Raw genomic sequence first — 16,613 nt, 5'->3', positions numbered from 1 at the left:
CTCCTCTTAGTTATACAGCTTTGGCCCTTAAGCACCCCATGGGTATTGCATTCTGACATCAAATCACACTCAACATTTTTCAAGTCTAAATTCATATGCATACTATTACATTACAGGACAAGTTGGATTCACATGTTCAAATGTTTCATGAGTGACTGTTTGTAAGTTTGTGGATAAATCTTTTGGCCTGTCCAAGATCTGTTAGTGCTCTGATGAGTATTTTCAATTTCAATTTTTAACTACCAGAAAGTTCTCTTTTGCAAACTAAGGTGGCAGTGATTTTTATGTTGCACACAAAAATGGATAAATAGTATGGCCAGAAAAAATACTCTCTCAGTTCTAGCCAGATTGATACTGTTAGAAGTATGTACCGTGGAAAACCGAAATCTAAGCTCTGACAATGTTGGAGTCCTGTGAGAAAGCAGATTAAGTAATAATGTTAATTAAATTAGTAATAATGTAAACTTATTATGTAGTACTAGTGTAGTATGCTGTACATCCAGAGCCGTATTCATGGGTGTACAAACTGTGCGGTGGCACAGGGCCTCGCGCACCGCACAATTTTTATAAATTTTCTTGGTAAAATAAACACCGAATTTTTCATGAAAATACATTAAAATTATACTGATAATGGCGCGTCATTCTTTCGTTGGCACTGAACCGCCTTACTGCTCGCCCAGTATCTCATGGCCGGAGCCAGACCAGCGGTCTGGCTCTATTGTTCGATGAAATAACATTAGGATAAACAGTAATTGGTATAGGGAATAAATTTTAAGATCATAGCGCTAGAGCGGTAGTATCTGAAACTACTCTAAGATATATAACAATATCGTACAACATAGTGTTAAATAGGGAAAAGTGCATTTTGATACAGGTGTTTTTAATTATTTTAAGGAGTTTTTTGATTTTAGTTTATGATTTTATGAACAAGTATATACACGTACTGTCAAGGCAATTTTTGTATGTGACATTACTTGCAAAACATCTTAAAAAATATATTTTGTAAAATGGTTTTAGGTTATCCAACATCAGAATTTTTCTTCAATAGCAGTTTCAATCTACATTAGATTTATTTATTTTCTAATATTATCTATTTTAGATATATTTTATTTATCAGGTAAGTAATTTTTTTAAAATTTATTAACTTATTCTATAATTAAATCTATCGTATTTAATTCTTAAGTATGACTAGTCGAGAGAGATTATTATTATGAAAGAAAATACCCAAGTGGGCATGAAAAACGAAAGCGAAAACAAGAAAAAGAAGCAGCTGAGGAACGTCAAAGAAATTCACTGTTTAAATTTATGAAGTTGAACTCATATATTTGTTCAGATACATCAGTTGATATCGGGAGTTCTGAAATAACTATTTCAGAATTCTTCGGCTTCAACATTAATTAGTAATGAGAGTTCTGAAATACTCAAAGGAAGCTGAGAACATGAAGCGTTTGGTCAAACAATGAGTATTGAAGATCTTAAAACTGAGACACCAGAGGAAGGTGAACTATTTACAATTGATGATCCAGCAACATGGCCCAAAATTTTGAACAACGCAACACTAACACATATTGTACAACGTGGTCCACCATCTCCTCTGACTGAAAATGATTTTCCAAAAGATGACTACAAGAGGTGTTTTTCCACAGCTCACTGTGTTAGGACAATTGCAAATGGAGAGAAGCAAAACAGAAGATGGTTTGTATATTCAAACCCTGCCAACTCTATTTTCTGTTTTTGTTGCAAATTATTTTCTTTTGATGATAATTTTTTATCTAATAATGGCTTTTCTGACTGGCGACATGTAAGTGAAAGATTAAAGTCGCAGGAACGAAATCTAGTGCACATGAAATGCATGTATTTATGGATGCAAATGGAATGCAATTTAAAAAATCACAATACAACTGATCAGGCAAATCAAAATGTCATAAAATTTGAGCAGCAATTCTTTATTTATCGGAACATAATTTACCTTTTAAGAGGTAATTTTGATACTTTGTACACAGCCCATAATGGTAATTTTTTAGGAATCATAGAATTAATTGCAGAATTTGATCCACTTTTAAAAGAACATTTAATACCGATGTTTGGGGGAAAAAATTATAGGTAAGAAACAAAATTCATATCTATCACCAATTGTGCAGAATGAATGAATTGTTGATATGGGAACCAAAATTCAACAAAATATTGTAAATATGATGCGACAGGCAAAGTACTATTCAATAATTTCATTAATATTTAGTTTTTTACATATATATAAAGCAGATATTGAAATTTGAACACTTTTTGATGTTTTTAATAACTAATGACACTACTGGTAAAGGTATATATGAAAATATAAAATCACTTTTGAATAAATTAAATCTTAAGTTGTCAGATTGTAGAGGGCAAGGGTATCATAACGGATCGAATATGAAAGGAGTATATAAGGGAGTCCATGCTTACATTTTAAATGAAAACGAAAAGGCATTTTATACTCCTTGCACCTGTCATTATTTAAATTTGATTTTAGGGATGTCGCTAAATCATCAATTATAGCTATAAATTTTTTTAATGTTATACAAAAAATATATACATTATTTGCTGCCTCAACTTCACATTGGGACATATTAAAGAAATTTGTTAAACAATTAACTCCAAAACTGCTATGTGATACAATATGGGAATGTAGAATAGAATCAGTTAGAGCTGTACGCTTTCATTCAAATTCCCGAATTTTTAAATGCACTAAAAGAATTATCTAAAACTGCATCAGATAATACTATCAAAGTAGAAGTGGTTTCAATATATGAACATATAGATTCATTTGAGTTTATACTAAGCCTTGTAATTTGGTCAAAAGCTTTTGTCAAAAGTTAATTTAGTAAGTAAAGTATTACAAAAATTCCTATAGACGTAGCAACTAAGCATAATAAAGAGTACTTTGAAGAGCAGAGAATATCAGGATTTGATAGCTGTTTTGAGATTGCTAAAGAACTGTCAAATCTATTAGAAACAGAAATTAAATTTAAAGAAAGTCCAGTATGTCGAAGAAAAGTATTTTTTGATTATGAAGCGCCTGATGAATCACACATAGGTGATAAGAAAGATAATTTTAGGATGAATTTTTTTTTTGTAATTTTAGATACTGCTGTACAATCTGTCAAAAAAAGTATTTGAGTTGTATGAAATTCATGAAAAATCATTTGCATTTCTTTATAATATGAAATTAATAAGAAAAATGAGAGGAAATGAATTAAAATTTTGCTGCAACAGCTGTATCAAAAATTAAATACAGATATTGATGAATCTGAATTTTACAGTGAATTAATTATTTTTAGAAATATTGTTCCAGAAGATGCACCCATTAATATTTTAAAATTCATAATTGCAAATAAATTGACGGATATTTATCCAAATATTACTATAACATTTAAAATATTATTGACCAGTCCAGTTAGGTTGCATCAGCAGAAAGGTCATTTTCCAAATTAAAAGTAATAAAAACCTATTTGTGATCTTCTATGTCTCATGAATGTTTGTCGTCCTTGGCAATAATATCTATAGAGCATGAAATTGAAAAAAAAATTTGAATTTTGATAGCCTTTAAATGATTTTATTGATAAGCACATTAGGTTAAATAAAATTTAATATATTAAGATTAAATCTTATACATTGTTATGCATATATTTCATTTTTTTATAGTAAAAATGGATATTTTTAGATTATTATGTATTATTAAATAAATCATTGTTCTGGCTTATTTATAAGGTGTACTTACATAATAAAATAATATATCATGTACATACAAACACATTTATTTTTTAACTAATTTTTTTCCTTTACTTAAATTGATGCTAAAGAGCATACTTTTTTATTTATGTGCATAAATATTTTTCATATTTGATTTAATTAATTAATTTACAAGATATCCTTCCATTGAAAATTTCCATAAATGTTACTAACTTTCAGGGGGGGGGGGCTGCTTTTCCATTTCGCACAGGGCCCCGCAAAATGTGGAAACGGGCCTGTGTACATCTATGAGTATACATATTTGAGAGATTGGTTTTTCCAGAAAAAGGATGATTAGAGGAGGAGAAGCTTCTCCTAGAAAATTAGGTTATTAGTGCACTGCTACTTTTATAGCTGTTTTGAACATTTGTATCATTCACTTGTTTTTGTGGATGGTGTTTAGGTCCAAGAAACTGAATTTTTTTTTTTTTTTTTATTGTAAGAATTTTATATATATATATTTTATGTTTTTTGTGTCTGATTTCTACTGTAAAACAACCTTTGATCATAGTTTCTTGAAAATTAGGAAACTGGGCATCATCAGTCCCTCCATTCAGGATAATCCTTATTTGCATCTGGTGCAATCAGTTTTTAAAAATCATCTGCTGACTTGAAAAGTTTTCCATCTCCATTGTGCTATTTTTCGCATTCTTTTATGGATACTTCTGTAGTCTGTTAAAAAAAAAAATATATATATATACTCATCATTAATTAAAACTGAATACAGTAAAACCCCAAAGTTACGCGGTAGGTGGAAACAACAAAAAGCGCGCAAGTCGAATTCGCATAACTTGGGGTATAATTTTGCATGTAATTTATATATACAAACATACAATTGGGACCAAAGGTTTACAAAAACACCTATATTTTTTAAGAAATCTAATCATAATTGTAGTTTCTCGTACAAAAAAGTTATTTCTATGTTGATCGTTTCATAAAATCTAATAGATTCGTCTGAATCTATGTCCTCCAAAATCTGTAAACCTTTCTTTTATGATTGTTCTTACTGTGGATTCCTGTAGATCGAACTTCTTTGCTAGCTCACAAATTTTCATTCCGCCTTCAAAATCCTTAATAATGTTGAGTTTTGTTTCCAAAGTCAATGTTTTTCTTTTCTTGCTAGCAGTAGAAGAATCGGACTTGCTTCTTTCGGATGACATTATTATTTTTTATGTGATAAAATTTTTATCAAGAACATAACATTAAACAATCGCGAGGTTTGTAGACTATAAAAATCGTGTAGGAATGGAGACCGCGCGAAACACATCAGTGCTTGTTCACAGCATGTACGACACTGGCGAATGCAGCCGGCGCCTGAAAGATACGACTAGTGGTGAAGCGGGATGGGAATACGTGCATATAAGAAACTGCGTAACTCCGGATTCGCGTAAGTTGGGGTATGACTGTATTTGTTTTGTAAATAATTTTTCTTTATAATCAAGAACTTGTTTGAGTACAGTTTTAAGTTTTGTATGCTACTAAAGTATTCCATTGAGTAAAGAATATTTGACTGTCCTCTGATTGTGAGAAGTATTAGTTGAATTCCCACAGAACAGAAAAACCTGTCATAGAAAGTTTGATCATTCCAACCAAGCTGTTCACCTTCTGTGTGTTAAAGCCAAGAATTGCTATATTCTATTCAGATAATAAAATTAACATAGGAGTTGTGCATTTAAAAAGAAACACTTCAGCTCATTGTGAGACATCATTATCTTTTTTGTTAGTTATTATTTTTAAGTTGTTTATTAGCATAAAATGTAAGTTAAACTATTAAAGAAATAATTTTTAAAAGGGTTTCTTTTAAAAATAATTTTTCTTATATTGATGTATATTATTAATTTTTCTCTTTTATGATAATTATTTAAGAAATCTAATTTATATCGCAGGAAGTATTTTCAGGCAGCATACTATTATCTTGATGACCCGCCCTGTAAGCGACCAACTCCAGAAATGTCAGAAACGTTTGGTAAGAGTCTGTGCTATGTTTATGAATTCCTTTTTTTTTTGCTTTTTAAATGATATATGACATGCATGCAATTTATGTTTAAAGTTTACATCTGATATAGACTATTTTGGAATGATTATGTATGTTGAGCAGGATTAAACAATACTGGCCTGAAAATACTAATTGTTTTCCTTTCCTTTCTAAAAAAACTTTTTTTTTTAGAAAAGAGTGTTGAGAAAAAAAAGAGTTTTTAAAAAAAAAAAAAAAGTTTTATTTTATTTTATTTTTAATTATTCACCAGAGGTCACGCCAGTAGAATAACATGTGATCAAATCATTGTTTCTCTAGCTTACAGTTAATGATGTAACTATGTAACTCAGCTTGTTCTGTATACTTATGTACGCTCCAGATGATGATCTTGATGTGAAGATCGAAACGTCGGGATAATAAAAAATTTTTTAACACAGTTGTAAATTCCATAAAAATTTTTAAAATGAAAACTAATTGTTTGTCTTCTAGACATCCACTAGCTAGTTCTTTCCCAGATTTTACAGAGCTCCAAAGATACACAAGCAAGAGATGCATTTGCTACTGTGGATGCCAAATATTCCACTCTCTTCTGAGTATCTCACACGGTTGGTAGCCTCACTTATGTGCCTGACAGACACCTATTAAAGAACACTGCATACTTCATTTGGGTTGGGGGGGTATAATAGAAACCCTGATCCACTAGCAAGCCTGGACACAAACTGTTTACCAGTGTACCTCAAACAGAAACCATTAGACTATTACAAGATATGTTTTCACCAGATACTGTGATGTTATATGAATAGCGCACCAATGACATGTTCTTTCAATTCCAAGATGCATTCTGCAAACAAAAAAGAAGGCCTAGCGGTGGACTCATCACTATGTCTACTTTTAACCGAATGGTTTTGGGCAATTGTTTGAAAAGCAGGCCCTGGAGGATCACAAATTACAATCTGAACATTGGGTATATGCTATGTTGATATATTCATTATATAGCCTAGCTCAGTAAAACAGTGGCAGGAATTGGGTCATCTTGGCAGCATTCATCCTCTCTCATATAGTTCACTATCAAATTAAAAACAAGAGATCCCTGCCTTTATTTTAAGACACTTTCCTGGAGGCATTTGAACAGAATAAACTTAGCTATTCAGTCTACAAAAAAAACCAATGCTGCACACATGGATGATACTTCCATGCAACATTCCACAACCATCTGTCACAAGAAATTGGTATTATAAAAATCTTATGAGACAGGGCATATAACATTTCCAGCAGTACAGAGAAAAGATTGATGAGAGAGAGAATACTTTGCAGAAAGATGTGAGCAAGAGGGCTGTGGGTTTAGATAAGTGTTTTTCGTTCATTAACTGTTTTTTTTTTTAATATTTTTATTTGTGAAATTTGATGAAGTTCTGTGCTTGTAGTGGTATTTGCAATTTGTGTGCTTGTTTGTTTCAGTTTTCTTTAAACTTAGAGCAGGTTTTCCAAACTTTCGGTTCTTGCATGTTCTTTTAAAATTAATACCAGTTCTCGGGCAGATTGGGAGAAGTTAAAATAATTTTTCATTCAAACACGAATAATTATAAAGTATTTATTTTTTTTAATGTTTGCATTATAATAAATGATTGCTTCACACTCATTACTTTTGTTACAAATATTTGATCTGGATGCATCTGTGTGTTTTTTCTTGGTTATCACAAACATTTTGATTTTATTTCATTCACTCTATTCTGTTATGCAATTCAGTCATCACTTTTTTAATCCATATTAAATGGTTTGAGGATACAAAACAGAGATATTAATTAAACATTTTAATATGCATTGTTATGAGACTGCACTTCAAGATTTATTAATCACTAACAGCACAACTTCTTAAAAAAAAGTTAGAGAATTATTCATGCACACTGGTACATCAGTCACAACTTGTGACAAACATGACTAAACATGTATATATGCATACATACATGGGGAAACATTGCTGATGACTTACAATTTAAGATACAAACTATTCCAAAATTTAGCAAAAAGCTTCTAACAATGTGGTTCGAACTATTTGGATTTAAATTTTTAGTCTATATGTGCCAAGACGCACGTTTTGTATAGAACTTTAACTTTCTTCATTGTTACAGATAAATGACAAGGAAAAAGTAATTAAAATTTAATCCATATTTTCTAATGTGTGGTACACATTAAAAAAATACACATTAAAACACATTTCCCAAAGTGTGGTACATGTACCACACTTTGGGAAACACTGACTTAGAGTGACATATACTAATGGATATCAAAAACAATATGGCAGTTGCTTTGTTTACTTATAAATTAAATTTTTTTAGTTGTTTTGTTAAATGTGAGATGTGCTACATGTACTCAGTGGATTATAAGTGGATAATTCTCGTAGAAAGGCTTATACGTTGGTTATGCATTTCTAAATAACTTAGGGAATTGAAACAACGTAGATCCGAATATAAATTAAATTATATTTTAATAGATATTTCCGATATTTCGGCAATGTCACATTGCCATTTTCTAAAGGAACTTACAAAAAGGCAGGTGCACACAAGGCAATAACAATACAGTAACTGAGAATGAAGATTTGAAGCTATCGTTCTCCTAGAAGTCCTGATGGTGCCCTCTGGCGGGCTAAGTAGGCGTTCTTGGCCGTTGGGCTGAAGGTCTGCTGATGTATGCCTCCCAAATTTGGGGCAGTCGCATACAACCAAATTTGTTGAGGTTTGGAGAGTTTCTTAGGGCAGAGGCTGATTCCATAAATAATCTTTCGAATTTATATTTGCTCCGGTGTATAATTGTTGCTTTCTTCCACCGTATTCTGTGGCGAGTATCCAGAGCATGGTCTGCAAGACCAGAATGGCTATACTTGTAAAACCGGATGTAGTCCTTGTGTTCAGAAATTCTGATATTCGCTGTCCTGCCTGTTTGGCCAAAGTACGACAGTTTACAACTGCAAGGGACCTGGTATACACCAGGTAGGTCTAGGGGAAGTGGTTGGTCTTTGGTAGAACGGATAAGGGATGCCAATTTTCTGTAAGGCCTGTAACAGGAGGTGAGGTCATGTTTTTTTAGAATTTTGGTAATTTTTTCTGAGGTGCCTCGGATGTAGGGAATGGTGATGGATTTAGAGTAATCTTTTTGTGGAGGGGGGAGGGGGGGGCTGTGGTTTGTAGGTTTTAATATTTTTTGGATTTTTTAGGGGGGGTAGCCATTGGCTGAGAAAGTGTTGAGGATGTGATTTAGTTCAGTGTTAAGGGCTATGTCGTTAGAACAGATTAGTTTAGCCCTGTTGTATAGTGTTTTTACCACTCCATATTGTTGTGAGGGGGGGGGGGATTGTTGGTGGATGTATCTGCCTGTATGGGTGGGTTTTCTGTAAACTGAGAAAACCAAAGTTCCATCAGGCTGGCGGGTGACTAGTGTGTCTAGGAAAGGGAGGCAGTTGTTTTCCTTGATTCTGGCGTGTTGGTTGTTTTACTACCAACACGCCAGAATCAAGTTCACCCTGGAAAAAGAGGAAAACAACTGCCTCCCTTTCCTAGACACACTAGTCACCTGCCAGCCTGATGGAACTTTGGTTTTCTCAGTTTACAGAAAACCCACCCATACAGGCAGATACATCCACCAACAATCCCCCCCCCTCACAACAATATGGAGTGGTAAAAACACTATACAACAGGGCTAAACTAATCTGTTCTAACGACATAGCCCTTAACACTGAACTAAATCACATCCTCAACACTTTCTCAGCCAATGGCTACCCCCCCTAAAAAATCCAAAAAATATTAAAACCTACAAACCACAGCCCCCCCTCCCCCCTCCACAAAAAGATTACTCTAAATCCATCACCATTCCCTACATCCGAGGCACCTCAGAAAAAATTACCAAAATTCTAAAAAAACATGACCTCACCTCCTGTTACAGGCCTTACAGAAAATTGGCATCCCTTATCCGTTCTACCAAAGACCAACCACTTCCCCTAGACCTACCTGGTGTATACCAGGTCCCTTGCAGTTGTAAACTGTCGTACTTTGGCCAAACAGGCAGGACAGCGAATATCAGAATTTCTGAACACAAGGACTACATCCGGTTTTACAAGTATAGCCATTCTGGTCTTGCAGACCATGCTCTGGATACTCGCCACAGAATACGGTGGAAGAAAGCAACAATTATACACCGGAGCAAATATAAATTCGAAAGATTATTTATGGAATCAGCCTCTGCCCTAAGAAACTCTCCAAACCTCAACAAATTTGGTTGTATGCGACTGCCCCAAATTTGGGAGGCATACATCAGCAGACCTTCAGCCCAACGGCCAAGAACGCCTACTTAGCCCGCCAGAGGGCACCATCAGGACTTCTAGGAGAACGATAGCTTCAAATCTTCATTCTCAGTTACTGTATTGTTATTGCCTTGTGTGCACCTGCCTTTTTGTAAGTTCCTTTAGAAAATGGCAATGTGACATTGCCGAAATATTGGAAATATCTATTAAAATATAATTTAATTTATATTCAGATCTACGTTGTTTCAATTCCATAAGTTATTTAGAAAAGAAAAATATAAGTGGATAAGTTATGGTTTTTCAGAGATAGAAGGATGGTGTGTGCAAAATATGACTTGAATGCAGAGTTGATTGGCAATATTATACCAATGGGTGAGAGTAGTGAGAATGTAACAAGAAGAATGAGTACTTGTTTGATAATGAAGAGAGATGATGTGAAAGAGCAGTGAGTGATCTTAGGAAACTTATGAAAAAGCAGGTGTATGATCTGGTGAAAGAAGGTTGATAGTGGCATGAATGTTGCATGTGAGGTGTGTCTGGAAAGTTTGCTAAAAAACTAGAACAAAAATGATATTAAATCAGCTGTTATAACCACAAGAAAGTGGTTATAACAGCTGGTAGCAGAGTTATGAAGATGACTTATATTGTTGTATGTTCTTTCTTGTGGTTATATCAGTTGCTTTAATATCATTTTTGATCTAGGGTTTATATCATACAAAAGAGAGAGATTAATATTAATTAAATATTATAATATGCATTGTTATGAGACTGCACTTCAAGATTTGTTAATCAGCTATTACGAAAGATATGAACACAAGTGAGGATATTAGAAAACTAAAAAGATTGAGGAATAAATTGAGATTTGCAGAGTGAGATAGGACATTTAGAGAAGTAATTGGTAGTTGGAGAGTGCCAGTGGTAGATAAGTGAAAGATGTGAGAATGGAGCAGATGTTGAAAAGATATGAGAGGAGCAACAATAGGAAGAGTGACTAAGACTGTGGAGAAGAGAGGAAGTTATCCATTTATTTTTTTATTTTTTTAATATTATCAGCCCACCATGCGAGAAGTTGTAAAATCACTAGCAAAATGAACCGTTTAAAACTACTTGCAGCACGCACACACACACACATACGTGAGTGGTATGAAAAGTTCTCAGCCTAACAATGAAAAAAATGAATTTATAATTTTAAAATTGTTTTTATTTTTCAACATAATTTCCCTTAAGACTAATACATTTCTTCCAGCGCTATTATCCGATCCCTGTAGTGGTTCTCAGTAAGATCTGCAAAATACTCCTCTACACTGCAATCACCTCTTGATTCGAAGAAAAACACTGACCAGTGAGGAAGAGTTTTAGTTCTGGGAAGAGATAGAAGTCAGAGGAAGCCAAATCTTGGGGAATATAGTGGATGTTCCAACAATTCATAGTGCAGATCCCTTAATTTTCCCATTGCCAAAACACATTTGTGGGGAGGCGCATTGTCCTGATGATTTTTTTTTCTTCTGCAAACTGGATCTTTTCTCACAAATTTTTTTCATTTAGTCTGGTTAAAAGGTCAGAATAATATTCCACAGTTATTGTTTTACCCTATTCAAGATAATTAATGAACAAAATGCCTTTAGCATCCCAAAACACCGAGGCCATGACCTTTTCTTCTTTGACACTGAACAACTGGTTTCTGTCCACTGTTTTGACTGCTGTTTGGATTCTGGTGGGTAATGGCTAGTCCAAGTCTCATCCATAGTAATAAATCGACACACAAAATCATTTTATTCTTAATAAAATACTCCAAGCACTGTTCAGAGATTTTCATGCGAGTGCGTTTTTGATCAGCGCAGCACCTTCTTGCGTAAAGCTTTTTCATTTGCAATTCTTCATGCAAAATATATCCTGCACATTCTTTTGAAATGTCTATAGTCTCAGCAATTTCACACGCTTCGATTCGCCGGTCATCCACTACCATATTGTGCACTGATCATTGATTTCTGGTGTTGTTACACTTCTTTTTGGACGTCCTTCATGTGGATCATCTTAAAGGCTGGTACTGCAGCGATTAACTTGGCAGTCCATTTCTTAATTGTCGAAAATGAAGGAGAATAATGCCCATAACGTGTTATGAACTTCGAATGAATTTCTTTTGGCGTTAATTTTACAAACAATTTTATAACCACATGATACTCAATTTTATCCATTTCAAGGGATACAGACAACGCTTTTGTTTCAGACAGCTGTATAAAACAAACAATTTCACATGGATACTTATGAGAGATGTACCAACTTAGGGAAAAAAGAAAAAAAAAACTTGCTGATAGTGTTGCCATTTATGGTCAAGGCTGAGAACTTTTCAAACCACCCACTTATATAGCAATGATTATGGTTGTGGGTATGTGCGTGAAAGATTGAGTCTCCTGGTCCCAGTTAGCTCCTGATCATCTTGCTTTACACTTCAGTTTTCCTTCTAGATTTCCATGGGGAAGCCACTAAAATTATTAACTTGAATCACAGATTGTTTACTGGCTCTTGATGGTAAAATCATTAATATGTCCTTCTGTTAAGTCTTTATGCCTTAATTATTCAATGTACACACCAGAACTCTTTATATTGGTCCAGAACTCTTTATTTTTTTCCAGAGATCATGCCACTTTCTTCATCATATGCTAGAGAAATAACATGTGATGTGTTTATAATAGAAATGTCATATTACAATAATTAAGCAATTATTGTAATTAATTATTGATTGTTAATTAATAAATAATATCACTCAAAGAGGAATTAATAGTTGCTTTTGTTAACCTCCCAACCGGCCGGTGTGGATGAAATAGTCAACACTCCCTAGCTTTTTTCATGGATCAAAACTTCATCGGTATTCTGCCTTTTATCATGCCATTACCTTCCTCCACCGTTAATCTCGTTATGGCTATTCTATAGCCATTAGTGGATTATCTGTTGCTGAGTGACCTTTGTGTCCCCTCCCCCTGTCTGTACGTCTATTGTGTTGCTTAGAATTTCATTTACTAAGTGATTTGACCTTTCTTGCCTCTAAAATGATTTATTGTGTCTCTTCCCAAAAATTGAAACGAATTTCACATATGCGAAAAAAATCAATCCTGAAATGACCACTGATCAGCTTTTGCAATGAATCTGTTCAGTGATAGTAACTTTGGTGTATTTTATTCTATGAATCAGTGCACCGGAAGAGTTGCACTGGTTGTTCTTTCACTTTACGTATAATAATTGAATAATTTTTTTTCGAATTTTCAAATGTTTGCTTTGAAAATATTATGTCAAATATTTATATTTTTAAATAATATTTATTGAAATAAATATGTCCTTTTGCTTTCGTTTCTAGCCAAATGGCATTATATGGATCATCACATTTCAGATTTAGAAACGATTTTTTGAATAAAGACAAAATTTAAAAAAAATGTTAAAATGCAAAATTGCTTTACTCGGTTTCTGATTGTGTCTTTTTAGTATCAAAAATTTATATCCAATGATATTTTAGCAGTGATTCTTTGCCTTCGTCATTTATTTATTTATTTGTATTATGCATATTACGATAATATCTAGCCTAACCTCATGGATATGTTGAAAATTTAATGTGAAAAATATCATATACGGAATGATTTAAAATTTTTGCTCATTTTGAAGATTTTCTAATGCTTCTCCCCCCCCCCCCTCCTTATCCTCTCCTGGAACTCAATTGCATAACTACTCTAAATTTCTATACAGGTTTGAAAGATTTTCTAGACAGCATTCAAAATCAATTACTTCATTTTACCATTTTGACAAAAGATATATGGCAATCAGATTGTATCGTGAGGCTTCTAATTCTGTTCTATTTATTTGCAATCTAAAACCAGCTGTTCTACTGTCTGCTGAAATTTTGTGAAATTTTAGAAATAATATGCTATATTTTCACCATGCAAAATTGTTTATATGCATACCACACAAAAGAAAGTTCAGTAGTATTATTTCTGTTTGTTTTTCTTTAAAAAAAAATCTAAATATTACGTCTTATAAATACTTGGTAATATCCTCTTAACTGGAGGAAAAGTTGAAGGCTTATTACTCTCAGTGCTATTGAGAAGAAAGGGGAGAACACTAAAGTGCCTCAGGCAGTAGTGCAGAATATGTCAAGAATGTCTTGTTTCCTTTTTGATTGTTGATTATCTATTTCCTAACAGAAATACTGACATTTCGTTTACATCCTTATACATTATTTATGCCCAAATAATTGCTTAATTTATAATGATCAGTTTCACTTTTATTATCAAAAATTAGAAATTAAATCATACAATTATCTTGAAAAAGAGGATTTGAATTATTTTCAAAGAAAAGGTGCATATGCATTTCATAATCTTCTTTTTTTTTTGGGGGGGGGGGGTATATACCTAATCAATCTGCGGATATTTCAGATAATTTATTTCATAAATTGTTTGCAAGACAGCTGTTACAAACATAAATCACTTGGGGAACATTCCCATTCATTTTAGTGTAAAATAGTAGCAAAGGTTCAGTTACTTTAGATATCTAATCTAGAAGAAAATGTTATGTCTGCTGAGATTAGAATCATACGTGAATAATTTTTCTGACATGATTTCTCTATTCGTTATAATGTAACCAATTTCCAGATTTTTTCCCTTCTGCAGACTTCATGTTTATGCAGTGATTTCTTCTTTGTACTACAAGAAAAAAAAATCAGATAACAGAAGAAAAATATGTAGTATTTTCTTTTCCACTGGCTGAATTTACAATGTTCTTTCTTTGTGTTTTGAAGAGGAAGTTCAAATGACTTTTTTCTTAATATTTTTGCCATTATAACATCTCATATAATTATAAGAGTGACATTTTACTGTTTTTCTCCCACACGAGAAACAGAAATAAGGTAGTAATAATATTGTTGATTCTGCCAAACTCCATTGTAGCAGAAATTTTTATTACAAAACTTTGTAATATATATATCTCCAAAACAAGAAATTTGGAACCCACATCACAATGTTGAGTGTTGGCAAGGTGAAAATGTTCCCGTTATTATTTATATATTTCATTTATTAACTAGGGGGGTATGCCCAACCCCCTGTGTTCCGGTATGGTAGGCCAGTTCTCCTTCAATTGTGATAACTCGAAAGGGGGTTCCGCCCCTGAATTCTGATGTCTCGAATTTTGAAGACTCGACACTCAGGGTAGCCCCTGACTTTCAAAACGTTTTGAAAAACATGACATAAAAAGGCTTATCATCATTATATATATATATATATATATATATATATATATATATATATATATATATATATATATTAGGATAACCAAGTTATTTTATAAACTTGGTTATTTTTACCAAGTTTATAAAATAACGACTTTCCCTCACTGATAAGCTCGGATTTCCCCCTTTGATAGCTTTCCTGAAGCCAGATCTGGAGGCATATCTCGCCTTCCGGTTATTTTGAAATTTATAACCAAGTTTATAAAATAACTTGGTTATCCTAATATACAATATCCCCAAGTTAAAAAAATAAATGTATTACATATATATATATATATATATATATATATATATAGGGTAGATTTTATTTCATTATTTTTTATTGTTTTGGTGAAATACTTTACCTGGAATACTCTTTCCAGTTCCAGAGGAACTGGAAAGAGTATTCCAATTCCTCTTATATTTTATTCCTTCGAAAATATCATTCTGTGTCTTAAGAAGAACTTAAAAATTAGCCTTCAAGATGAAAAAAGAAACAGTACATTCAGGTATCCCTCTATCAATATTTGTAGTCCTGAAAAGGACTGTTTTGATGGCCTTGAAAACAAACATTCTTTATTTCATACTGTTCAGAATTTAAAATTCTTGAACAGTGTGGAACATCTTGAAGCAAGGGTAAACACACAAAGCAGTTTTACACTCAGGGCACCAGATTTTTGGTTCCTTTCTGATATTTTTTTTATTACATACATAGCATTTGCGTGCAGGTTTTTTTTTATTAGCCGTTGGTGGTAGATTTTCGGGATAATGGTTGGAGTTAGCAGCGTTCAATGTCAGATGTCTGGCAGGATTTCCTGTTTTTCTGCTTGCTGAAGAAGGTGCATGTGCATGCAGCAATGCTTTCGCAATTTCTATTCTGTATTCTAGATATGTTATGGTAGACAAACATTTTTTTCTTGTGCAGGAGGAAACTGTTCCAAATAACAAAATCCAATACATGTCCAAACACTTTTTTGTAATATTTTTTATGCTGTTTCCTCATTACAGAGTAGAATGATAGCTTCTGATCGCCCTGTCGACTCCACCCATAGTGTCATTGTATGCACACACAGCAGTGGGTTTTTCTTTCTTCAAACCATGCTTCTCCACGGATTCCGTTGATGGATTGTGCAGGGAAGACAGCAGAAAAACATCTCTTTTGTCTTTCCAACGTAGTGCAAAGACTTTCCCTCGCTGATAAGCTCGGATTTCCCCCTTCGATAGCTTTCCTGAAGCCAGATCTGGAGGCATATCTCGCCTTTTTGCATTTACAGTAACATAACTATCTGTACAATGCTGTAAAAGCAAATCAGCGAGTTCAGGACACA

The 16,613-nt window shown here is 33.3% G+C and overlaps 1 protein-coding gene across 2 annotated transcripts in view; it reads left to right on the top strand.

Moving 5' to 3' along the window:
• LOC150108836 (putative receptor-type tyrosine-protein phosphatase mosPTP-1) overlaps positions 1–16,613 on the top strand; it is a 902,991-nt gene that overhangs the window by 685,560 nt on the left and 200,818 nt on the right. For both annotated transcript variants that reach the window (XR_016549344.1, XM_090403658.1), the window contains exon 12: positions 5,655–5,734. Coding sequence is in view for 1 of the 2 variants with exons in the window: in XM_090403658.1 (XP_090259784.1) it covers positions 5,655–5,734 (80 nt within the window). In the remaining variant the exon portion in view is untranslated. The remainder of the gene's footprint in view (positions 1–5,654; positions 5,735–16,613) is intronic.

The sequence above is a fragment of the Typopeltis vanoorti genome, chromosome 2 (assembly GCF_054136105.1).
Source record: "Typopeltis vanoorti isolate ZY-2024b chromosome 2, IOZ_Tvanoo_1.0, whole genome shotgun sequence".
NCBI classification, from domain to species: Eukaryota; Metazoa; Arthropoda; class Arachnida; order Uropygi; family Thelyphonidae; genus Typopeltis; species Typopeltis vanoorti.
The sequence above is the reverse complement of the archived record's forward strand: the minus strand, read 5'-3'. Positions and strand labels throughout refer to the sequence as shown.